The 26,961-nt window shown below is 31.8% G+C and overlaps 3 protein-coding genes and 1 long non-coding RNA gene across 6 annotated transcripts; 3 read left to right on the forward strand and 1 right to left on the reverse strand.

Moving 5' to 3' along the window:
- Positions 1 to 345: 345 nt before the first annotated feature.
- Positions 346 to 2,456, reverse strand: LOC137810202 (uncharacterized). Of its 3 annotated transcripts, none has more exons than XR_011080852.1 (4): positions 1,550 to 2,456; positions 1,251 to 1,429; positions 1,025 to 1,131; positions 346 to 567 (listed from the first exon to the last, which is right to left on the reverse strand). It is a non-coding gene; the product is annotated as an uncharacterized lncRNA (long non-coding RNA). The 3 variants fall into 3 exon arrangements; XR_011080853.1 differs by having other exon boundaries at positions 346 to 933; XR_011080851.1 differs by having other exon boundaries at positions 346 to 1,131; positions 1,550 to 2,455.
- Positions 2,457 to 5,825: 3,369 nt separating this feature from the next.
- On the forward strand, positions 5,826 to 7,898 carry LOC137809584 (probable polyol transporter 6). The gene is made up of 2 exons (XM_068610698.1): positions 5,826 to 6,119; positions 6,465 to 7,898. Exons 1-2 carry the CDS (start codon positions 5,966 to 5,968, stop codon positions 7,850 to 7,852), a joined length of 1,542 nt encoding a protein of 513 aa, XP_068466799.1. The 5' UTR covers positions 5,826 to 5,965; the 3' UTR covers positions 7,853 to 7,898.
- Positions 7,899 to 10,262: 2,364 nt separating this feature from the next.
- On the forward strand, positions 10,263 to 12,140 carry LOC137809586 (probable polyol transporter 6). Its single transcript, XM_068610699.1, has 2 exons — positions 10,263 to 10,582; positions 10,713 to 12,140. The coding sequence occupies exons 1-2, from the start codon at positions 10,453 to 10,455 to the stop codon at positions 12,062 to 12,064; spliced, it is 1,482 nt and encodes a 493-aa protein (XP_068466800.1). The 5' UTR covers positions 10,263 to 10,452; the 3' UTR covers positions 12,065 to 12,140.
- Positions 12,141 to 21,170: 9,030 nt separating this feature from the next.
- On the forward strand, positions 21,171 to 23,087 carry LOC137809587 (probable polyol transporter 3). The gene is made up of 2 exons (XM_068610700.1): positions 21,171 to 21,346; positions 21,597 to 23,087. Exons 1-2 carry the CDS (start codon positions 21,256 to 21,258, stop codon positions 22,988 to 22,990), a joined length of 1,485 nt encoding a protein of 494 aa, XP_068466801.1. The 5' UTR covers positions 21,171 to 21,255; the 3' UTR covers positions 22,991 to 23,087.
- The last annotated feature ends 3,874 nt before the right edge of the window (positions 23,088 to 26,961 follow it).

Consider the following 26,961-nt stretch of genomic DNA (forward strand, 5'->3'; position numbering starts at 1 on the left):
ATTATCTTTTTCTTTTTCTTTCTAAAGCCAACTTATATAAAAAAAGGCTTATATACTCCCAACAATATACGCTAAACTTCACATATACAAGCTTGATTATTGGGTTTTAAAATATGGATCCATGAAATTGAAGGACGCATAAAGGGCTAAAAAGTGTATGCCACTGGCAACTTTGGTAGGATTTTTTTGGGTACATGCTACTAGTTTCTGTAGTTTACTAAATGTAGAAGAGAAGATTGGCATGGAATTTAAGCAGTTTCCTAAGCAATGAAAAGAATGAAGAGGTACAGTATGTTGATTGAGGCTGGTGTCCTGAAAGAGGCTCAAACGTCAAAGGCATAGTGATGAAAGATACGATCACTTTTTAGTCCCATTCTAGTAGCAATCATAAGTTCTTTTACAATGCTGAAACTAAATAAGAAATCCCAATAGGAAATCAGGAACCTGATTGAACCAGAAAGTTAAATCAAATAGTAGTCGTTCACGAGTTACCACTTTTGCTTTCACCTTTTTCTAATGGTTGGGGACCCAGCTGATCTGGGGGCCTCTTGATATGATAATAAACATCTGTAAAATCAAATAGCAATCATCATGGATGGACAAACGTGTTCTTGAGAGGCAGACAGCTAAAGAGTCTGAAACCCATTTAGAATTCCTTTGCAAAAGTTACCCTTCTATATCACACAGTAAGTTTCATCCTACATATCAATAACATGCCACTGTTCAAATACATCATTGTTACTCTTACTAAGACGTTTTGAACATTGTGAATACGGGGTGCTGCTGAAAATCTTCAGTTTTTCATAATGTATTCAATCTGTTGTAAATTGTCAGGTAAAGTGAACTTATCTATTCAATGTAGATCTTCAACCATAATAAGTAGAGTGAAATTAGTTGAAACATTATGAACTTTAATCAAAAGGCTGAGCAGACCTGTGAATGGTCCTTAATGAGGGAAACGCATAAAATTAAGATAAAACTTAAATAGTGTATCGTAGCCACCTCATGAAAAAGATCAAATTACCTTGGTATGTTCATTGTTGGTGACCTCCCTACTGAGTTTTCAACTAGCAGCCTGAACTATCTCAGCCTTCTTCAGCTTGGCTTGGTACACTCTCAATCACAAAATCTCTGCAAAAACCAATACATATAGTAAGTGGATGTACTACTTCTTTTTAAAAAAATTTGACCTCCCATGGAGTGAAAACAATGTTCTCTTTTCCTTTTGAGGGGAGGAAGATAAAAACAACCTGAATGAACCATCTTGTTTGATTTCAACACATAATAACCATGGATATCATATGCAACTTCATCATGCGGGCCATCAAAACTATGAGCATCATCCACAGCAATTTTAGAATCACACTCTGAAAGCATAGTTTTGGAAATTTCAATTTCGTTCAATCCTTGTCATCATATCATTTGGAAGCTGCCAAGGTAAACAGAAGCCGCATAATGTCACCCAAACAAGAAGACAGAAATATAGAACTTTTGTTAACTTCAATGAAATATCAATTGGCAGAGATCTTCTCTATGTAATTGCTCTCACCCTGACTAAGAGTGATGAACAAGTGAGAAAGACGTGGTATTAGTGGAAGAGATTGCTGAATTTACATTCTAACGTATCACAATCCAAACCAGATTTAGTCCAAATAACCAACTGCCATGAAGAATTTTGTTTCTTCAGGAAACCACCGCAGACTTGTAGCTTCCAAAGAAATAATTTTAGAGAACAATTTGAGAAGACTATCGGTACCAACAAGTTCACCACAAGCATTCACATCAGAACCTGAACTTTTAAACTCTTTCTAAACAATAGCAGGGCTAGTTCTCATGCCAACCTTTTTCAGGAATCCCAGAAGTTCCTCCAAAGAGTATTCAGGAGCAAATTGCTGAAGTACCCTTTTTTGGAGGACTTTCAAGTGCTTAATAGCACTGAAACGAAGAAGTGGACGACTTTATCATGAAGAGTCTCTTGGACATGTTATAAAAAGTAGAACACAGAAATACGATTCCCAATAGAAGAATACATCAGCATTTGATCTTTGTAGCCAACCCCACTAAACCAATGTTACTTAGAATTTTGTTCATAATATTTATCAATTTAACTCTTAAATTTGTGTTTTGTCACATAGTCACATAAATACAGAGAGACATGAAAATCCTTCAATAAATAACTGAACAGAGAACTATAATATAGTGAAAGATTGAAAGACACGTGTTTAAAATTACAGTAACAATGACATTGCTTATAAACACTTTCCATACAGAAAGCAGAAACTTGAGTGTTTGAGATGTGATGAGTGAGCAAGTTGGTGTACATGGGCAGGTCATTTGCCTACTTGCAAGCTTCTTGATTATACCAAAAACCAACATAAAAAACTTTATAGAATCCACATAATAAATATTGTTAAGCTGATAGTGTTTGTTTTAAACTCGTTGTAATTTTTTTTTAATTTAATCTGACCTAATATAAAAAGAGCCTTAAGAAAACAATAAGCTAATAGCAATAGTTGAAACCAATAAACATAAAGAAGCATTATTAGCTAATGTTTTGTTGTGTAATGAAGAAAAGGAAGCGGAGAAAGTGAAGGAAGAATTAAGTAGAAACTAAATGATATATTGAAAATTCAATTTTTTATATAATCACATTATAACTTTTAATATTATTATTTTAATATAATATAATTATAAATTTATTTTATATATATATATATATATTTATTTTTAAACTTACCACATAAAAATTTTTATCATATAAAAATTTGTATACGACTAAAAAAATTATAAGTATCATTTTTCTAAATAGAAATGGTGAGATAGAAAGGAGAGTGAGGGTAAGAGAATAAATGTAAGTTGCAAGGACACTTTTACCCCTTTACCCTATATTATTGTTTTTAACTAACAGAGTCATAAACACAGGTGCATAATAAATAATAAAATAGAATTAATCATAAATAATTGATAGCAAAAACCTTGATTCCTAATTACACATTAATTTAAAAATTATTTAACAATAATATAAACTAATTTAGAAATCAAAATTTTTGTAGTCTTTAAAATGGTTTCTAATTTAGTCACTATAACAACTAATTATTTTTTGTCTCTAAAGATTGATTTTTATTTCATGATTTTTTCTTGTAGTGTATTAGACATTAATTTATCATACATCCAACTTCGATTTTAACAAATATCCATAATTTGTTGTATAACACAATGCATCATTCAACTATAAAATAAAGTCTTATAATCTGTCATTGCTTAATTTATTTGAGATCAATAAAATATCCCCTAAAAACTATGAACATAAAGAAAATCACAAAGAAAAATATAACTACTAAAATAAAAAATGTCTAACCTTTTTTTCACAAAGAAACGAGAGAAACTTACAGCCCCAGATGCTAGCCTTGGATTAAAAGAATTCAACCTATTTGCTTACCTAACACATATTAATACACATAGTACTTAGGAAACATTCAACAAAACCGTTTCTTATATAAAACCTATTAATAAATATAAGACTTCTTAAAAACCATTCTTTCCGTTGACAATTTTTTAGCATATACAAAATTTTGTTAATGCCCTATAGTGCCATATATGAATAAAGTTGTGTACATTATTATTATTATTAGTATTATTATTATTTTTATTTGTTCATTCAACCAAACATTAACGTAAACAAGACACATCTTCTTCTGCATTATCGCCAACTTCAAATTGTTTCTAATATGCCAGGGTTTTTGCTGTCAAAGCTTTACTGGATTTTATATTCTTTGAGCTCAATTTTTAAACACCACGAAGCTGATAGGGTTTATGATAATCTTAATTTTTTTAACCCCATATTTTGAAGCTTTGACTTGGCACCTGTAATTTAATTCACCGAATTACTAAAGATATGAAGGTTTGGTATACAAGCACAAACTTATCAGCCTCAAGATCCAAGGTAAAGGTTAAGGTCAAAGGATGTTGTCTATCACTTTCCACCATCAACTTTCAATGAGAACATTTTCTTTCAATCTTGAATTTTAAAGGTAGCCGTAAGATAAGTTATGTCTGTATGCAGAATCTGATTAATATGACACATCGCGTCCCTACAGCATGCAATTATAAAATCAATACAATGCATTCATTCTTCAATGGTCGATTTTCCAGGGATTTTGGTTATCCTGCATTATCATATCTCTTCAAAACATTTGTTAACCATCAATGAAATATACCAAAACATTTGTTAACCATCAATGAAATATACCAAAACATTTGTTAACCACCAATGAATTATGCAAAAAAAATTCTAAAACTCTGGAGTTATGTGGCCAATTTGTCAACCCTCAAAGGAAGATGCCAAACCCTTCTGAAACTGTGGAGTTACGTAGACAATTTGTTAACCATAAATGCAAGATACCAAACCATTCCAAAACTGATACAAAACGATTCCAGAAGATTGGTTTTAATTGGTATCTTTTTTTCTCTAAAAAAATGTTCAAACCTCACATAATTATCTAATGAAACAGCATTTCTCTGTAATCTAAACAATCACAACGGTGCTTTGAGTTTCTAGCTACAGTTGCGGAATTTATAACAAATTCATGAAAATACATAGAAGCACCTGAAAGTTCAGTTCTAGTATTAACAACATTAACAAATTACATTATTATATGTTCATTCAACCAAACATTAGGGGTAAAGTGAAGTGTGTTATCTGTAGTTTCAGTTTCAAAAGGCAAAGACAAGAATAAAAGGCAAAGGACGATAATAAAGTCCGAATCGAAACTTACAAAGAGTGAAAAGGTTGGCCTCCCTTCAGAACAGAGAAGCGTCAATGACCATCGCAAAATGTGTTACCGTCGGTAAAATGTGTTGTCGTCGAGAGTGAGAGATGAATAGAAAAGGTTGTCGCCAGTAAAGTTTGACGCATGAGTCGGAGAGTGAGAGATATCTCCATACTATTTGTTCAAATTTAAAAAATTAAATAAATTTTTAAAAAGTATGCATATTTATAATTTATAAATTTTTAATTTAAATAATATTTTGAATTTATTATTAATTTAATTTTATGTTTAAATGAAATTAAAAGATTAAAAATACTATTTTAAATTTAATTTTTAAATTAATATTAATTATTTTAATATTATACTAAAATTAATAAATCAGTAAATTTATTCATATTAATTTAAAATATTTTATAAATTATAAATTAATAATTAATTTTATAAAATTTAATCACTTCAAAATTAGTATTTAAATTCAAATCACAGTGAATAAAAATTTAAGTATGTAATTATATGATGATTAGAAACTAAAAAATTAGTTTCTAGTTTTATTATTTTTAGAGACAAAAAATTAGTCAGTTTTCAATTATATCTTAACAAGAGAGAAAAAAAATTGCCTCTAAAAGAAACTTTATTTTTATTTTTATTATTAGATATACAAAAATATAGTATCTAATTATACTTATGAATATAAAAGTTGTATATCAAATGAAACAACTTTTTTTTATATATTATTATAAATAAAATTTAAAAATTAATAAAACATTAATTAAAAATTGCTATAAAACTTTTCATCTCAATGTTAGTCTTTAGACCTATTCCGAATAAAAGTTGGACAAATCAAACTGTGAAGAGTAACTAATTTGATTAACCTGAAACCATAATAAATGTTATTTGGCTACAACACCTTGTTTAAAGGTTGGTAGAAAGTAATTAATTTCGCAATAGAAAAACATATACCCTACTGTGAAGGGTTAAATAACTTTATAAATATCAAAGGGTTAAATATAGTATATTATGAAACTAACTTCTCACAAAATGAGACATTTTAGAGAACGAAGCAACCTTTGGTGAAACAAAAATGATAAAATTAATAAATGATTGGCGTCATGGTCTGTTTACAGTTTTCAGTTAAAGTGTGTAGGTGAAGCAAAGGCTAAGTCATTTATGAACTCTTTTCAGATCAAAATCTAAAAATGGCTGCTACCACCCAGGAAGAAAAACACACACTCAAGCAACTATCCATGGAAAACGGTATTGATAAAAATGGGAACAGTGATGGAAGGCTCAACAAGTATGCCTGTGCCTCAGTGATGGCTGCCTCTATTATCTCTGCAGTATTTGGTTATGGTGAGTGACCCACTTTCTATCTCATTTGAGAAAGACAAGAGTAAGAAAGAAAGAAAAAATGGTTATATATTTGAAGAACTGTTTAACAGAAAGAAAAGAAGAAAGTAACTTTTTCTTGAATCCTATTAACATTAGTTGTGAATAATTAAAGAAAGTACTTCTTCTCGTTTTTGTTTTCTTCCTTTGCTGTCTTTGTAGCAAGGAAGATAATTGTATCTGCAATAAATGGTCTTATAGATGGCAGAATGAAGATACAACTGGTCTCTTTTTTGTTATAAAAAAGTAGTAATATTTTAAGAAACTAGAGAGATTATGATTATGATGATGATGAAGATTATTGTGTAGTTATTGCAGTGATGTCTGGAGCACTAGTACTGATAAAGGAAGATCTTAAAATCAATGACTTGCAAGTGCAGATACTAGCAGGCATGTTACATGTAAGCGCATTACCTGGATGCATGGCTGCTGGAAGAACATCTGATTACAAAGGTCGTCACCTCACCATCATTCTATCATCCATCATCTTCTCATTGGGATCCATTCTAATGGCCTGTGCTCCATCCTATCTAGTTCTAATGATTGGAAATTGCATTCTTGGGGTTGCCGTGGGTTTTGCACTCATTATTGCACCAGTTTATAGTGCAGAGATTTCACCTCCTTCTTACAGAGGCTTTTTCACCTCTCTCCCTGAACTTTCCATCAACATAGGACTCTTGCTTGGCTATGTCTCAAACTACCTCTTTGAGAAATTGTCACTGAGGCTTGGATGGAGGATGATGGTGGCTGTTCCTGCAATTCCTTCACTTGGCCTAATCCTTCTCATGCTGAAGTTGGTAGAGTCTCCAAGGTGGTTAGTCATGCAAGGACGCGTAGGTGAGGCCAGGAAAGTGCTTTTACTAGTCTCTAATACAAAAGAAGAAGCTGAACAACGCTTGAAGGAAATAAAAGGTGCTGTTGGAATTGATGAAAACTGCAGCCTAGACATTGCTGAGGTTCCAAAGAAAACTCGCAGTGGTGCTCGAGTTCTGAAGGAACTGTTTTGTAAACCTTCAGCACCAGTGCGTAGGATACTTATTGCAGCAATTGGAGTTCATGCATTCCTTCAGATTGGAGGAATAGGAGCTATTTTGTTATATGGTCCTAGAATCTTTGAGAGAACAGGAATCACTAACAAAAGCATGCTCATGCTAGCCACAGTTGGCATTGGAGCCAGTAAAATTATATTTTCAGTCATATCAACTTTCTTAATGGATAAAGCTGGGAGGAGGGTTCTCTTTGTGGTTGGTGCAGGAGGCATGGCTGTGAGCTTCTTAGGATTGGGCATTTGCATGACCATAGTGGAGAACTCCAATGAAAAAGCAGGGTGGGAAATAAGCTTTACCGTTATTGTTGTTACCTACATCCTTGTGGCTTTTATGACACTTGGAATTGGGGCAACAACATGGGTTTATAGTGCAGAGATTTTTCCCTTGAGGTTCAGAGCACAAGGTCTTGCTGTCTGTGTGACTGTGAACAGAATCACAAATGTCATAGTGGTTACAAGTTTCATTTCAATATACAAAAGGACAACAATGGGTGAAACTTTCTTTTTGTTTGCGGCTATCAATGCTTTGGCTTTGTTCTTCTACTGTACTTTGCCTGAAACAAAAGGAAGATCATTAGAAGACATGGAGACTATCTTTGGAAAAAAATCTCAGTTGGAGATACAAATGAAGCCCCACTGCAACAAATGAAATTTTAAATATAATAGAAAAAAATGTAAAAGAGAGAGACATCAATTTATATATTATATTGTTATAAATTATAAATATAAATTGATAATAAATATTTATATATATATATATATATATATTTAAGTGTTCTTTTTAATAGAAAGATATAATGCTTAATTCAAAGGATTTCTTCTTTATATTTATAATCATAATAAAAAACTTATACAACAAGTTTGATTTTTTTAGAAAAATAATTTATTTGTTTTTTTAAAAATTTTGTTGGAACTGTGTTAGAATTGTTAGAGATCTAAAAAATATTTTTTTTTGAATTGGAGACTTCACCGATATGTATTATACGAATATTGTTGGAAAAATCAGATAATTTCCTCATTAAACCAATACAACTAGTGAAAGGAACCGAAAGAACACTAACAGAGCTACCGACAAATAATATTGAATACTATATTACAACAGAAAAGAAAGAAGCATAATACTAATAAATACAACAGAATAATAAATGAGAAATTAATTTATAATCATCAAACTCCTCCCCAAATTTCCAGTGATGTAGAATTTGAGATTAAAAAAATATATGAATATCAAATACGTATTTCCAACACAAATATATTATTTTAAAGATCTGCCGTCAAAGTTTCGTAAAAACAAAAACATCTGAGGTAGCTTTATATTCTACAAATAAAGGTTATCGTTGATCAACAAATGTTTTCTTTTCTTCACTAACTGCTCTTTTTTTCATTAACTATGTTATATTTTTTATGAATGCATATTATAATATATAATTAAATATTACTGCATCTATAAATAATTTGACTTTTTACATTCCCTAGAATTAAATATTCTATTTTGGTTCCTTTATAATAATTTGATATTTTTAATCCTCCTATTCGAATCATTCAATAAGTACCGTAAAATTTTTAAGAAAAGGTTCCACCTAGATAAAGGAAAAATATAGAGTAGGTTAACCATTTCATTACCAAGAATTGCAAGAATAAAAAATTACAGATGGAGAAGTCTCTTGCGATAAAGTAAAATCAATCAAAAGGCTCCAAGTATTACGAATAAGCCGGTCCTTTTTTTTCTTATAAATTTTTTAAAATTAAACTTCATACCTTATTTAAATAAAATAAAAGGATCAAACAAGATTTTGTAAAAGATATAATAGTTTATCTGTTAATAATGTAATTATTTTTACATAATAATCGAATAAAATATTATTCTATATGATAAATGCATTAGTATTTATGTAATTATATATTAAAAATTATATTAATAACGACTTTTTAATTAATTAACATATCATACCATCCTTTCACAGTGGGTTTATATTCGGTTTGCCTCCATTATCTATGGACCAAGTGGTTTTAACCATCCATGGATTACCTGCAATCCGCCTCAAGAGGCATGATTAAGGAAGATATTTCATATTATTTTATTTTGTTTTCTATCTATTTCATATTTTATCATATAATTTAGTGTTTAACGAATAGATTCAGATATATTCATCACAATTTTTTAATTGAATATTTATTAGTTAATAATGAAAGGTAGTGTAGGTAAGCAAACTTTCTTTTCAATTTTTTAAGATTGACCCACTAAAATCTTTAAAAAGATTTTACACACTTTAATTATACTAGACCGTGGTAATCCGACTCGTTTTGCATAGGTCCGTTCCACGTTTAGTCAGTAAAATGTGAGTTGAGTTTGTTCATCTGTGTTAGGAGTGTGGGCTAAATTCACTGGCCCGCATAAAAAGTAATTCGTGGGTCTGTGGATCAGTCCGCATAATAATTTTTTTTATTTTTTTTAAATTAAAATTTCACTAATTATAAAAAAAAACTTATTTTTTATTATTGTAAAATTAAAATTTTATTTATATTTCAATTCATTTAATTAAGATAAAAATATAAATTGAAGTATGAAGATGCTAAAAAATTTGATTAAAAATAATTAAAATTTTGCTCCATCTTCCTTTAAATTCCTGAAAATATCATAAAATTAAGATTAAATAGTTCCATTAATCACATAACTCAAAAATATAATATTGAATTATAATTTCTTAAATTATGATTGAGTCACAATTAAAATCCATAAATATCTAACCATTTTACATGAAATATTATTAAATAATGACACTTAACACTTCTATTGAACAACATAATTTTTGTTATGTGATTTTTTTTTCTTCCTCTTATATTTACCTTCTACCGTCTACATTTGAGTTGATTCTGCAATGAATTTGTTTACGCTAATTCCTTACAAATTATGTGCAATAATTAAAAAAATGCTTTTGCAACGTAAATAAATTCCAATGATAGAGATTTTATCATTGGCTTTCTGTCTCCACGAAGGGTTATTTCTGAGTTGTATAAACAGCTGCGTTAAAGAGCAAGCCTTTTACAATGACGATAATAATATATGACATTTCTCATCAAATGCAACCTCTAAGGGAATGAAGCAACAATTTCTTGCTTAAAGAAAATATTATATAAATTAATGAACAATTCCTGTCACGAACTCTTATAAACATGAATATTATTGTGTACGTAAAGATTATGACTAGCTTTTAGCTTTTGAACAATTTTTAGTTCAAAATAAAAAAAATGTCTTCGGAAGATAAAAACACAGACGGACAAGAGTTCATGGAAAACGGGGACAGCAATACAAGACTGAACAAGTATGCGTGCGCCTCTGCGCTTGCTGCCTCTATTGTTTCTGCTATGTTTGGTTATGGTGAGTCTATAAAATGTTCTTTATCCCAAACATTGATGTCTCAATGTTTTTATTTTCGGAACTAATATTATTGCAAATTTTCATGAACCGGACAAATGATAAGAGCTTCATAAACTATATTATTCTTTAGTCACAGGAGTGATGAGTGGAGCACTGATATTCATTCAAGAAGATCTTAAAATCAGTGACCTGCAAATACAACTTCTAGTAGGTATGTCACATTTGTGTGCCCTACCAGGTAGCTTGATTGCAGGAAGAACAGCTGATTATCTAGGTCGTCGTTACACCATCATTATAGCTTCCATCGCCTTCTTATCAGGTTCAATTATAATGGGCTGTGGCCAACCTTATCCAATCTTAATGGTTGGAAATTGTATAGTTGGAGTTGGTGTGAGTTTTGCAATGGTGGTAGCACCACTATATAGTGCAGAGATTTCACCTCCTTCTTCCAGAGGCTTTTTTACCTCTCTCCCAACACTCTCCGTTAACACAGGATTCTTGCTCGGATACATGTCAAACTATTTCTTTGGGAAATTGTCACTGAGACTTGGATGGAGGATAATGGTGGCTGTTCCTGCAGCTCCTTCACTTTGCCTGATCCTTCTCATGCTGAAGTTGGTAGAGTCTCCAAGGTGGTTAGTCACGCAAGGACGTGTAGGTGAGGCCAGGAAAGTGCTTTTACTAGTCTCTAATGCGAAGGAAGAAGCTGAACAAAGGTTGAAGGAAATAAAAGATGTTGTTGGAGTTGATGGAAGTTGCACCCTAGACACTGTGGAGGTTCCAAAGAAAACTAGTAGCGGCACAGGAGCTCTGAAGGAGTTGTTTTGTGAAGCTTCACCTCTTGTACGTAGGATACTGATTGCAGCAGTTGGACTTCATCTGTTCCTGCGGATTGGTGGAAGTGCAGTTATTTTATTGTATAGTCCAAGGGTGTTTGCTAGAACAGGAATCACTGATAAAAGCACACTCATGCTTGCCACTGTTGGTATAGGAGTGAGCAAAGTTGCATTTGCATTCATATCAATATTCTTGTCAGATAAATTTGGGAGGAAGATTCTCTTGCTGATCAGTGCTGTAGGTTTGAGTATGACCATGCTGGGGTTGGGTATTTGCTTAACCATAGTGGAACACTCCAAAGAAAAACTATTTTGGGCACCATATCTTACTGTTATTCTTACCTACATCTTTGTGGCTTCTATGTCTATTGGAATTGCACCAGTGACATGGGTTTATAGCTCCGAGATATTTCCCCTTAGGTACAGAGCACAAGGCCTCAGTGTTTGTGTGATTGTCAACAGAATTTCTACTGTGGTAGTGGTTACAAGTTTCATTTCTATTTATAAAGCCATAACAATGGGTGGGATTTTCTTTATGTTTTCGTGTATCAATGTTGTGGCTTTGTTGTTCTATTCCTCTTTGCCTGAAACTAAAGGAAGATCGTTAGAAGATATGGAGACTGTCTTTCAAAGAAATTATAAGTAAGAGACACATATGAAGCCTCTCTGTCCAAAGATCTCTAGCTTTTATGCTTGAAACTAAAGAATGATTATTGTTGGTTCATGAGTTATTGTTAATTTTCTGTTATTGTTTTCATTAAGAGTTTTATTTTATGATGGTAACAATGGTTTATTTATGATGGTATTTGAATTCTTTTTTGAGAGATAAAACTACCTCCTCCTAAATTATATGTTTTATGACAGATACGTATATAGTAAATATAAATTGAGATAATAACTGACGTTTTTTAAATATAATAACAAACTTATTTATTCCACCTTCATCATATTAGTCTATAACTAAATTAAACGTAAAAAATTATTGAATATAACATATATTGACATAAATAAAATAATAAATTATAAGAATTAAGAATAGTATATAAAAGTCATCGTTTTCAAATTAAGAGAATAGCTAATTAAAATTTTAATTAAATAATCACCTAAGGTAATATTTAGTTGATGCTTAATTAATAAAACCCACAAAAGGTTAATTATTTTCTATGTGTTTTGCTTTGAATATTCTTGATAAGCAATAAATACTAATGTGCACTTTAGTGAATGAAGGTAAGTTGATGAAGTTCACCTTATAACATGAGTTGGTACTTAGACACACAACAATTTTTATTTTTATTTTATGTAATTCACTTTGTACATTCACGCTTAAATAAATATTAATGATTTTATGTAAGATTATGAAGTTTACATGCATGGTTAAGCAATCACTTATGCAAACCTGAATCAATGTAATGAATTTGACTCTGCTCCATAAGTGGTACTGATGACAGAACTCCCAGTTACACACAACAACCACATAATAAGGATGATAAAGACTTAGAGGTTGTTTATGGACTTATTTGCACATATGAGTCTAATTGAGATTTTTTTTTAAATTTTCATATGCCCAATCAAGAGAACAACTCTAGGATGAAGGAATGTACAAACATATCTAAGAAGACCTCAAAGTCATCAAAACATAAACTAGAGCTTTGATCAGAAGAACACAAGAAGACTGAGTTTCTGCTGACTAGTCAATATCATTTTTTGGCCAAGCTTTAGCTTAAATAAATTGTATAAAGTTGTTTAGGATTTCATAGATCATGTATTGGGCCTAGTAGCATAAAATAATTGGACAAAATATTTGGGCCAAGTAGCATGGACTTTTAGGCTTGTATTTGGGCCAATAGTAAAATAGGTATAGTTAGAGTAACAATTGGGCTTCTTTGAACCCAATGTAACTCTAAAACGTCTAGGTATATTAGAGGACGAAAATTACCTAGGCATAAAGCACATGAACGTCCACATGACAACTTAAGAGTGAAGAAGATTTAGCATGAAAGGTGTGAGCTAAATATGGAAAACATGACTTCACATGACACCTTTTCATTGAAGAGTTTTATTTTGAATTTTCAAATTTTGGGTCCAAAATGTTCAACCCTCTATCCTATAAATTGAGGTGTTTGGCTCATGAATTAAGAAGATCAATATATGAGTGAATTGCTACCCAAGTTTGCAAATTTTCTCACTCCCTTGTCTAAACTCTCTGATAGACACCTTAATCTTCTCTTTCACCTCTCCAAGTGATATTGTCCAACTAATCACTCTCTCTACCTCTCATGCACCTTCAAGGAAACCATAGCTCCATCGAGATCACCCTTGTTCCATATCCTTCATCAAGTTTTCGCCAACTCCAACAAAAATCTAAAAAAATTCACCGGTCATGAAGACAACTATCCAAAAAATTCAATCGGTCATGAAGACAACACCATCAGTAGTTGTAGAATCCAGAACGGTGAAACTAGCTATGTAGCTGGATTTTCATTCGCATGCAAATATAGAAAATTTTGTACAAGCTGTTCGTTAGCCATTCTAAAAAAATAGAGAAAAAGAAAAAAAAAGAGAATAAGATCAGCAAAGAAAGTAAAAAAAGAGAAAAATCAGAGACGCAGCAGAGCTCTTACCATAACAGAAAAAGATCAAGAAGATGGGCTGGAGAAGGCACAAGAAAAGCCTGCAACAAGAACAAAGAGCCCAGAAAAAAGCAAAAACAAGCTTAACGCTAAAGAAGAGTAAAGAAGGAGAAAAGGATCAAGAAGAAAAAGAAAACAATATTATCAGAATCTGAGTTTACAAGGTTATATACCTTACTCACAGATAAAAGGACTAAAAAGGCTAAACAAAAACAACAAACAGACCCAAAAGCAATGGGCCTAAGACAAAAGAATAGCCCAACAACACACAATTTATCAATTATCAAAAACGTATAAGAAGATGATGATAATAACAAACCTTAGGATAATTTACAGTGTAGTTTACAATTTAAAAACACACATACATACGTGGGCTCACATACGTGTGTGTTTTAACTTGTGAATGGCGGGATTTCATTTTACTTTGGAAAAGAAAATGTCCCATACTAATAGATTCGAATCCACAAGTTCAAATGTAGGAGATATTGTAGTACTTAACAATAAGACCTATCGATTAGTATTATAAAAAAAATAAATCCATCATAGACATTAATATAATTAGCTCTGTTCTTCATAGATAAACTTTGGGATTTTCGATCTCAGGTAAGATTGGTCTAGATCATGGGATCCTTTTCTATCAGATAAGAATGATTATTTCACAAAATATACTTCTAAGTAATTGCTCCATAGATCCTATCTCTATCTATATGAAGAAGAATGATGGGGGATTATTCTTACTTATTTGTACAAATGGTACTTCGAACTTGGAACGAGTATGAAGAAATTAACGATACTTTTATACCTTTTGAGTTGTTCTACCGGATCGGTTGCTTAAGACCTTTGGTCTCTACTTAGACTTAGTCCCAGCGTGGTTGATCATCCTCTCGGACCAGCTACTGATCATCGCCTTGGTAAGCTATTGCCTCACCAACTAGCTAATCAGACGCAAGCCCCTCCTCGGGCGGATTCCTCCTTTTGCTCCTCAGCCTACGGGTCCGCCACTGGAAACACCACTTCCCGTCCGACTTGCATGTGTAAGGCATGCCGCCAGCGTTCATCCTGAGCCAGGATCGAACTCTCCATGAGATTCCTAGTTGCATTACTTATAGCTTCCTTGTTCGTAGACAAAGCTGATTCGAAATTCTCTTCCATTCCAAGGCATCACCTGTATCCAGGCGATTCATATTCGACTGGAGTTCGCTCCCAGAAATATAGCCCCCTCGCCCTTCGTGATGAAAAAAATGGGATCACATCTTATGAACTCGTTGAGAATAATTCTAATCTAGTTCATAGCCTATAAGAAGTAGAAGGCTCTGGTGGGATCCTCACGTACAAATGTTGTTCGACCGACTAGTGTAAGTACCTTAAGATAATTAAATACGACATATCAATGATAGAGTCAATTACAAACTTTATAAATAAGCACATTAGACAAAATAAAGGTACATTTTTATTATAACATTAATAACACCCAAAAATTAAATACTCACTTGAGTGTCAAATAACTTTTTTTACAAGTACACTCCCAATCGAGAGTTGAAACTTGAATACGAAAAGAAGAGGAAAGAAAGTACGACAGAGAAAAAATAATTAATTGTCCAATAATAAATATAATCTAATATCTTAGCCTCTTAAGAGTCCAAGTGGAAAAGTGAAAAATCAAAATTATATTTTTCAAAAATTAAATTTTAATGACTTACGGAACAATCTTGTTTCGCTTTTGTTTTATTGGAAAAAAAAATATTCAGACGAAAATCAAATTCTGAAAATATTTTTTTAATAAGAAAAAAAATGAGAATTGAGTGTACTCATGAAAGTCAAATTTTCACAATGAACCGATTCAGTGCTACTTGGGAAAATCAATCACAAACTATCTATTTAGGAAATTATTTCTCAAAACCGCACCTGTGTGGAAAAACTCGTACCTAGTCCACAAGAGAATTTCTACTCTCTTTGGACCATCTATATGAAAACTCAATGACGTTTAAAATATCTTTTCAGATTTTTCTACAATAGGAGAAAAGTTTAAGTAAAAACTGGTACTATTATTGATATTTGTTAACAACTGCATTGACTAATTCTACTGCTCGTGTAAATTGCTTATATTGAAAAGTGGAGAAGAAAGTTCTAGCCACCATTTGTATTCAACTAATCCTTTTCATTATTTTTCCATTTTTTATTTACTATGGCTTACGACTAGGGCATGAAAAATTACTTTGATAATTACTTCAATCCTTAACTTTCCAAGAAATATCCTAAGCCAACTTCCTTATACTGTGAGTGGGACTCAGTAATAAATATTATTTTCTTTCTAAAATATATAACAGTTATTTAAAATTAGAACACGTTCATTAAAAAATATTCAACGAATATAATTTATATAAAAATATTTTTCATTTTAAGCACTTTTATGTGTTTTACAATATAAATATATTAATTATTTTAGTTAGGTATAAGAATATTATTAAAAAAATTAAAAACTAAAATCACCGTTGAGTTAAAAGAAATAAAAAAAATTATTACTTTAAAATTAAAGAAATACGGCTGTTTACATATTTAGTGGTTTTAAGTTATTGGACTTTATTTGTTTTTTTTTTCGTTCGAGATAGTCATAGTATTTTTTTATATGTACAACATGTATTTTACTCTCTAATACACAAGTAAATAGAAATTTCTTTTGTTTTTCTTTTCTATGTTTTTTTCTCTTTTATACTTAAGTCATTCATTTGCAATTAGAGTTCATCAGAATCCCTTTTTCCATTGTGATTACGTGCTCCATTTGATGCACCACATCAGACAAGGAATATTCATCTCCATTAACTTTACCAATTTGATTTTTATACCGCATCATTTGGGAACAAGACATTTTAAAGATCATGAACAAGACTCTTAAAAAACAAACTTTTTAATTTGTTTAGTATAATTCAAATAAGAAAAAAAAGTGTAAATCAATATATGTATATATATAGGCACTGTTATTGATATTTTAAAGATAGTAACAAGGCAATAAGATATTTAAAAAAAATATTAATTAAAGATAGTAAATATCTTTCTAGCATTCCTCTGTATATATACCTATGTATGAGCTCATTAAGTGAGCTCATTAAATGATGAAATTTGTAACGTCAGTTTGACTACTATGAAATAATGTACCGATTTCTTGTTTACAAACTTTTTTTTTTTCTTTTTCTATCTGTGAGAATCTTCTTTTAAAGATAATTATATTCGAGAAATTGTTGTCTACTAAACATGAGTATATAATTTTTATGAAAAAAATGAGAGATTAACTCAATACTAAACTTGAACTACAACAAATATGTAAAATCAAAAAGATTTTTAATAAGTGGAAGTAAAACAAATGCATGTTTCGTGTTTAGTTGTTTCTTAGATATTCAAGTAGGTATTTCGTGGTAGGAGTATGGTAAGGTGTTTTGTTCTTTATCTATAAGGGTTGAATCACCCCTGAAATAATTTTCATTTATTAATTTTTTATTTCCGATAAAAAAAAACAAATTCATGTTAAACATTGTGTATTTGTTATGAAAACTTCTGTCGTGTTTCCTTTATGAGCAATTCTGTTTCTTGTGTGAATTCATAATCGGATTTGGATAAATATTAGTGAGTTAGTGGGAAAGTAAGTTTCAAAGAACAATAATTTTGGCACCATAATTATGTAAAGTCTCTTTCTAATCCTACGAACACATTAGGGGAAAAGTGCTATGCTATAGTGATCAACCATCTCTTGCCTCGTTGACCTATGAAAACATCCAAAAGTCACGTTTGTGGTGGAAAATTGTAAAAGGCAAGATCTTCTAATTCAAAGCAGAAAAAGGAAAAAAGTTCGATTTAGTAGCTAATTATTTTTACAAATATAATTTTTTAATACAAATTTAATTACTGATATAAATAACATGAATTTATAGTTATAGAATATATTATATTGATGAGCTATTTTTTAGTAAAAAAAATTAGTATATACCGATGATGTTATTGCTTAAAAGATTTGAGTCTGGATATAAATGTGAGCTTTTCACGTTTTGAAAGTCTCGACTGTAAAGTTTTAAATCTTTATTAATATTTAAAAATACATTATCCTTTTTAATAATTTTGTATTGATTTATGTTCATTCAATTTACTATAAATTAATTCCTAACTATATATGCAAATATGAATTCATACATAAGTGTGTTTTAAAGTGTAATTTTTAAATACAAAATTAATTACACTCTTTATCAACTAATTAGAATTATTTTGGTCGAGCTGATTGCTCAATTCAGATTTGTCTCGGGTTGGTGCCAATAGAAATTTTCTGCTTGAGTTGGAGGAGACATACTTAAGAGACTGTACTCAATGGCAATGTTTCAGAATTGTGTATTGTACAAGAATGTTCCGGTTAGTTAGGGTGATGAGACCTAAAGAACTATTGAAGGGTTTCGTCTTTTTCTTTCTTTCGGGTAGGTTGTTGGGACTTTACCGTGATCCTTTTAATCTTTATGCTACTCTTTCTACTCTCTGTTGCTAATATTTTTAATATTTAATAATATTAATAATATTTAATAATATTAATCATATTTAATGATATTAATAATATTTAATGATATTAATAATATTTAATGATATTAATGATATTAATAATATTTAATAATATTAATAATATTAATAATATTTAATAATATTAATTATATTTTATAATATTAATTATATTTTATAATATTAATTATATTTTATAATATTTAATATTTAATAATATTTTATAATATTAATAATAATAATGATATTAAATATATGAAGAATGTTATTAATTTTTATTTTATTAATTATATTAATATTGATAGTCATACTCATAAATATAATAATAATCATAACATGACAACAAAATTTGACTGATGTAATGGTTAAAACTTATAGACAGTTTAGTTCTAACATTAATTATAATTGTCATAACATATATAATAATTGTCAATAATAATCATAAAAATTGGCAAAAAATAATATTTGTAAATAATAATAATAAAAAAAAGATTCAAATAATAATTAAAATTTAAAAAATAAAATATATTAACATTAGATAAATTCGATTTTTTTGTAGTGAAGTATCTCTTGGTCTAGAGTGGTGAGACCCATCAAATCCAACTTTCACTGTTCATCCAATAAGAAGAGGAGCTACGTCAGCATCTTCTGCTACTATATAAGAAGAGGACTCATCTTCTGCTTGAGTTGGAGGGGACATACCTATGAGCCTCTACTCAAAGGTTGTGTTTCAGAATTGTGTATTGTACAAGAATGTTCCTGTTAACTAGGGTGATGAAACCTAGAGAACTATTGAAGAGTTTCGTACTTTCCTTTGGACAGGTTGTTGGGACTTCCCCGTGATCCTTTTAGTCTTCGTGCTACTCTTTCAACTCTCAGTCTCGGGTGAATGCTAAATGGGGGAGATTACCTGCAGAAGGAACTTATAAGTGTATTACCTAATTTTTAATGGTAGTTTAGCTTTACTGACTTTGATTTGAGTGTTAATGAATTAAGTGTGTCGGTCGGCTTGCATGTCCGTATAAGTCTCGGTCAATTCGGTTAGAAAAACCTATTCGTTGCGATGACTTGTGCATACCGGTACAAGGAATATTTATAAGGAATCAAGTAACACTATGACCACTCTCATCCTCATCCTGTCAAATCTATTCCAAAAATCAATGTTTCAACAAAGAAAGTTATTGTAAAAGGTAACCTTAGCCTCCATTTTAATTACAATTATTTTTTCAAACATAAATATATGAAAATAACTACTACATTATTTGTGTAATTCTTCTACACCATATCCCAATTGCGAGATATCAACACTACAAAAAAAATTAGTATTATCTACGGATTTGAGTCCGTAGGTAAATTTAGCAATACCTACAGATATTACCTATGAACAACATTACCTACGGACATTACCCACATATTCTGAATCCGTAGATAAATTTAGCATTACCTACCAAATATTACCCACACGAATCTCTATTACCTAGGAACTATCACCAAGTAATCTCTATTACCTACGAACTATCACCAAGGAATCTCTATTACCTACGAACTATCACCAAGGAATCTCTATTACCTACCAACTATCACCAAGGAATCTCTATTACCTACCAACTATCACCAAGGAATCTCTATTACCTACCAACTATTATTATAATAATTATATACATAATATTTAATAATATTTAATGATATTAATAATATTTAATAATATTTAATGATATTAATAATATTTAATGATATTAATAATATTTAATGATATTAATAATATTTAATAATATTAATAATATTTAATATTTAATATTTAATAATATTAATAATATTTAATATTTAATTATATTAATAATATTAATAATATTTAATATTTAATAATATTTAATAATATTAATAATATTTAATATTTAATAATATTAATTATATTTAATATTTAATAATATTAATTATATTTTATAATATTTAATAATAGTAATAATATTTTATATTTAATAATATTATTAATAATAATAATATTAAATATATAAAAAATGTTATTAATTTTTATTTTATTAATTATATTAATATTGACAAGAAAACTTGACTTGGATAACGTTAAAACTTATATACACATTTTTTAATTAACTTGACTTTAGTCCCTACAGTTTAATTCTAACATTTAATTAATTGTCATATTAACATTAGGTAAATTCCATTTTTTTTAGTGAAGTATTCTAACATTTAATTAATTGTCATAAAATATATTAACATTAGGTAAATTCCATTTTTTTTAATGAAGTATTCTAACATTTAATTAATTGTCATAAAGTATATTAACATTAGGTGAATTCCATTTTTTTTAGTGAAGTATTCTAATATTTAATTAATTGTTATATTAACATTAGATAAATTCCATTTTTTTTAGTGAAGTATTCTAACATTTAATTAATTGTCATAAAGTATATTAACATTAGGTAAATTCCATTTTTTTTAGTGAAGTATCTGTTGCTCTAGAGTGGTGAGACCCATCAGACCCAACTTTTACTGTTCATCCAATTATAAGAGGAGCTACGCCACCATCTTCTGCTACTATATAAGAAGAGGACCCATCTTCTGCTCATACTCGTGTTCAAGTTTAGTTCAAGACACGAGAGTTTAGAAAAAAGTAGCCAGAAAGGAAGAAAAAAACTTCATAGAGAGAGTGCATGTCATGGAGATACCAGGTCAAAAAGAGCAGTTCAACAAATATGCTTTTGCATGTGCTTTAGTCGCTTCCATGATATCCATTATATTTGGATATGGTAATATTCAATTTACGTCTTTCTTCTCTCTGCATTTGTTACAGAAATATTTGAAATTAGTGTTCATTAATCATGTTTAACGTTCTTGTTGTATTGTTAGAGGAATCACATATAATACATAAAAAGATTTTTTCTTTTTTAAATCAGTTGGTAACCTTCTTAAACGCTAAATTATGTGACGTGAATTTAGATAAATGCATGGGTAGGTCTAGCGAAAACGTTTGATACCTGCATACATATGTAATTTCAGATACCGGTGTTATGAGTGGAGCCATGATATTCATTAAGGAGGAGTTTGGAATCAGCGACACCCGACAAGAAGTTCTTGCAGGAATCTTAAACCTTTGTGCATTGGTAGGCTCTTTAGCTGCAGGAAGAACCTGTGATTACTTTGGTAGACGCTACACAATCTCTCTAGCCTCTCTCCTTTTCATGACTGGTTCAATTCTCATGGGGTATGGTCCAAACTACGCAATTCTTATGCTGGGAAGGTGTGTTGCGGGTATTGGCGTGGGGTTTGCTCTTCTGATAGCACCAGTTTATTCCACAGAAATCTCCTCAGCTAAATCCCGAGGCTTTCTAGCTTCCCTACCCGAGCTTGGCATTGGTATTGGAATTTTACTTGGTTACGTTGCAAACTACTTCTTAGGTAAGTTGACTTTGAAGGTTGGGTGGAGATTGATGCTTGGTATTGCAGCAGTTCCTTCACTTGTTTTGGCTTTAGGCGTTCTCATAATGCCCGAGTCTCCAAGGTGGTTGGTGATGCAAGGCCACTTGGGGAAAGCCAAGAAAGTTCTGTTGCAAGTTTCAAATACCGAACAAGAAGCTGAGCTTCGGTTCAAGGATATAAAGATTGCTGCTGGGATAACTGAGGAGAATTGCCCCGAAGAAACAGTTAAGATCCCAGAAAAGAACCATGGTGAAGGGATTTGGAAAGAGTTGCTTGTGAGACCCTCTTCTTCTGTGCGGCGGATGCTGATTGCAGCTGTGGGGGTTCACTTTTTTCAGCATGCCACTGGAATTGAAGCTGTGATGCTGTACAGTCCAAGAATCTTTAAAAAAGCAGGTGTTACAACTAAGGACAAGCTCTTGCTCACAACCATTGGAGTTGGCGTTACAAAAATCCTTTTCACGACAATAGCCACATTTTTTCTGGACAGAGTTGGGAGAAGACGCCTCTTGCTTTCAAGCACTGGAGGAATGGTTTGCAGCCTTGCAGTATTAGGATTCAGCTTGACCATGGTTCATGTTTCCCAGGAAAAGCTCTTATGGGCCTTGAGTCTTAGCATAGTGGCTACTTACTCATTTGTTGCTTCTTTCAACATGGGACTTGGACCTGTCACATGGGTGTACAGCTCAGAGATTTTTCCTCTGAAGTTGAGAGCACAAGGAGTGAGTATAGGAGTTGCAGTTAACAGAGTTATGAATGCTGCTATTGCCATGAGTTTTATTTCAATCTATAAAACACTCACCATTGGCGGGGCCTTTTTCATGTTTGCTGCCATATCTCTATTGGCTTTTCTCTTCTTCTACTTTTTCCTGCCTGAAACCAAGGGCAAGGCCTTGGAAGAGATGGAGATGGTTTTCTGCAAAAACTATAGTAGGAATGTAGCTGCACAAACTGATCTGAGGCAGAATGTGTAACTGTGTTGTAGTCGAGATACAGTATCTAGTATCTGTCAGAGAATGTTTGTGTACTTTGTATTAAATATTACTAATGTGATAATATTTAGAGAAGTGTTGGAGATCTCACATTCGACTAGAGATTAATTCGACTAGAGATTAATTCGACTAGAGATTAAGACATTTCATTGTATATAAGTGGGTGCAAACCTCACCTCATGAATCGGTTTTATGGGATTGTTACGGGGTTGAATTATATGATATAAAATCAATCATAACGATTGTTGGTTGGACTTATCAAATCAACCTAAACCTCACCTCCTCATGAGCTATACAATGAAATTTTAAATAAAAAAAAACAAAGATTGTTAATATATCATTATTTTAATATTTAACTAATATTTAAGTTAAAGCTATTTTGCAGTAACACGACTATGAGTAAGTGGGTAGAGTGAAAACCCCAAAACATAATTTTAACTGGGTCTTGCAAGTCAACTTCTAAAAGACAAGTTGCAGATTAAGTTCCGAGAAAAACGAAAGAGTGTGGTGATTAGAGAGTTGAATTGATGCTAGTTGCTCATGACGCAACACACAATGAGTGTGCCAACCTGCTATTGCTACTGTTGAAGAAAAAATATACTTTAACAAAAACAAATCACTTAACAATCTATTCTAACAATATAGTAATATATATTGTGATAAAAGGAATTGTGATAGCTCTAAGAGTCCTGGCCTTGATGGTTTTAATTTTGGTTTCTTAAAGTATTGTTGGGAAATTATAAAGTTGGATGTGTTGTCAGCAGTGAAGGATTTTGCGTCTAAGAGTAATTGGCCTAGAGGCTCAAATGCTTCATTCCTATGTTTAGTTCCAAAAGTCGAAAATCCACAGCAACTTGGCGAATTCAGGTCTATTTCGTTAGTTGGATGTCTCTATAAGATTATCTCCAAAGCATTGTCTTTACGCCTGAAAAAGGTGATAAGTAAAGTTATTGATTTTAGACAGTCAGCTTTCCTAGAAGGTAGGGACTTGTTAGACAGTGTGTTAGTGGCTAATGAGGTGTTGGAAGAATATAAAAGGAAAAGGAAGAGTTGTGTTTTCTTCAAAGTTGACTACGAGAAGACATATGACTCGGTAAGTTGGGATTTTCTTTATTATATGCTTGAAAGGCTGGGCTTTTGTGTCCAATGGATTTGCTGGATAAAAGGTTGCCTAGAATCTGCTTCCGTCTCTGTGCTTGTGAACGGTAGCCCAACTAGGGAGTTTATTCCTAGGAGGGGACTTCGTCAAGGCGATCCGCTTGCCCCGTTTCTTTTTCTTATAGTTGCGGAAGGATTGACTGGGGTTTCTAGGATGGCAGAAGAGAAGAGTTTGATTGACAGTTTGGTGGTTGGCAAGGCTAATGTGAAAGTAAATATGTTACAATATGCTGACGACACCTTATTCTTTTGTGAAGCTAATACAAAAAGTGTATTCAATATTAAGGTGATTCTACTCTGCTTCGAGCTCGCCTCTGGGCTTAAGGTGAATTTTTTGAAAAGTAGAATTGGCGGGTTGGGGTTGAGTCAGAGCTTGCTTCAACATTTTGCGGCTATTCTTAATTGTAAAGTGATGGTGACCCCGTTTGTTTATTTAGGATTGTCGGTAGGAGGAAGTCACAAGCGTGGTGCTTTTTGGAGCGGGGTGTTAGAGAGAGTTCACGGTAAACTTTCAAGGTGGAGAGGTAGGTGTTTATCTTTGGTTGGGAGGATTTGTTTGATAAAGTTCGTTCTGTCCTCAATTCCTCTATTTTTTTATGTCACTATTCAAGTTATCGTCTGTGGTGGCAGAGAAGCTAGTTCGGCTACAAAGGAATTTCCTTTGGGGGTGGGGTTCTGATGGTAGGAAGATCGCTTGGGTCTCCTGGAAAAAAGTTTGTGAGCCTCGTGATTATGGGGGCCTTGGTGTTATTGACCTTAGGAAGTTTAATCTGGCTTTGTTAGGTAAGTGGATTTGGAGGTTGGGTACGGATAAAGGAGGTTTGTGAAAAGAAATCCTTGTTTCTAAATATGGTGGTTGGAGAAATTTGAGAGAGGTGGATAAAATCAGAAAGGGTTCCCTTTGGTGGAAAGATTTGATGGAGGTGTGGGCTTCGGAGGGTTGGGGAAGAAGTTTTGAAGATGGTTTTCAGTGGGATGTTGGTGATGGGAAGGGTATCTCTTTCTGGGAGGATAGTTGGCTGAGTTGTGGAGCCTTGAAAGTCGTTTTCCCGAGACTGTTTTCCCTTAGTTTGGCTAAAGATGCAAAGGTGGCTGAGCTTGGGAATTGGATTGATGGTGTTTGGGTGTGGCACTTTGTTTGGCGTAGATCCTTTTTCAAATGGGAGAAGCCTCTGGAGGAGCAGTTGGTTCAGCTGTTGCAAGGGGCGAAGTTGGAACTGGGGAAGGAAGATTGTTGGATTTGGAAGGCTGGGGGGTTCAAAACTTTTACGGTTAACTCAGCCTATGTTCAAGTTAGGAAGGATACAGTTGGGGAGGTCCCTCCAGTTTACAGTAAGTTGTGGAGGTGCAAAGCCTTGCCTTCTGCTTTGTTCACAGCTTGGAGGGTGATAGAGAATAAGGTTGCTACTAGGGTAAATCTGGAAAGACGCGGGGTGGTGATTGAGAATCCTTTGTGTTGTCTGTGTGGGATGGTGGAAGAGTCGTCCAGTCATCTGTTTTCCGTCTGCGATTTTGCTTGGCGTGTTTGGTGTCTTTGTTTTAAGTGGCTAGGCGTATCCTTCGTTATTCATAAGGATCCTTTGGCAAACTTTCTACAGTTCAGGTTAAGTCAGGCTTCAGATTCAGTTAATGACGTTTGGGGAGCTATTTGGGTTGGAGTTGTGAGTGGTATTTGGAATCATAGGAATTGTGTGTCCTTTGATAGGGGGTGGTAGATGCGCTCGAAGTATTCGCCTTGGTACAGGTAAAGGTTTGGTCGTGGATTTACGCAAAGTCTCATTGTGCTTCCTTCAGGTACTCTAATTGGATTTTGAACCCAGTGGATTGTATGAGGATGATAATTTAATGTTTTCCTATAGTTAGTTTGGTTGTTCCTTAGATATTCAGGTAGGTGTTTCGTGGTAGGAGTATGGTAAGGTGTTTTGCTCTTTATGTATAAGGGTTGAACCATCCTTGAAGTGGTTCCCATTTATTTATTTTTTATTGCCAATAAAAAAAAAAGTAATATATATTACTAATTTATATTAAAATATGAAAAAATATAATTAAAATATTAATATAGTTATTTTATTTCTAGGGGTGTTAACATAAATTAATAATAAAAAAGAAATGAAGTACTACTTATTTGAAACCAAAAGATAAGAAAGATTAATTTTATATGGAAATATTGCGTAATGTCTAAAAAATATTTTTTTTTAATTAATATATACTATGTAATTTAGTTGATTCTTAAATTAATATTTTTGACTATTAACTAAAATTATTTAGTTTTTATTTAATTAATAAATTCAACTCGTAGATTTTGTGTACTCAGTTTCGGTGACCAACCGACCAATTCAAGACATATTTAAGTTAAGACAGTTGCAAGAACTTTTTGATAATACGGGACATGTCCTACCAAATCCGGGTAACACTACGAAAAATCAAGAAACCTCCCTAGAATTAAAGATAACATAGAATTAAAGATAAAAGGATATATGATAAATTTGACTCATTACCACCAATGACCCATGATTAAACACTATAAATAAATCATCCTTTACAAAGGTGTAATGTACCTTTTTAATCCGTTCTTAATATACACTATGTACAAATACCTTTTTCAGGTCAACCTGACCAAACGCTTACAATTAAAGAAAGAAACTTGAAGTGAGAACAAAAGAACGACCAAACGAATAATGGAGTGATAAAAAGATCAATACATCAGCAATGGTACAACTAGTCTCACATAATGTTTAGACTTACTTTGTTTATACAAATACATCTTGTAGTTTTTTTAAATTAACTAATTATAG

The sequence above is a fragment of the Phaseolus vulgaris genome, chromosome 2 (genome assembly GCF_000499845.2).
Source record: "Phaseolus vulgaris cultivar G19833 chromosome 2, P. vulgaris v2.0, whole genome shotgun sequence".
In the NCBI taxonomy this organism is placed as follows: Eukaryota; Viridiplantae; Streptophyta; class Magnoliopsida; order Fabales; family Fabaceae; genus Phaseolus; species Phaseolus vulgaris.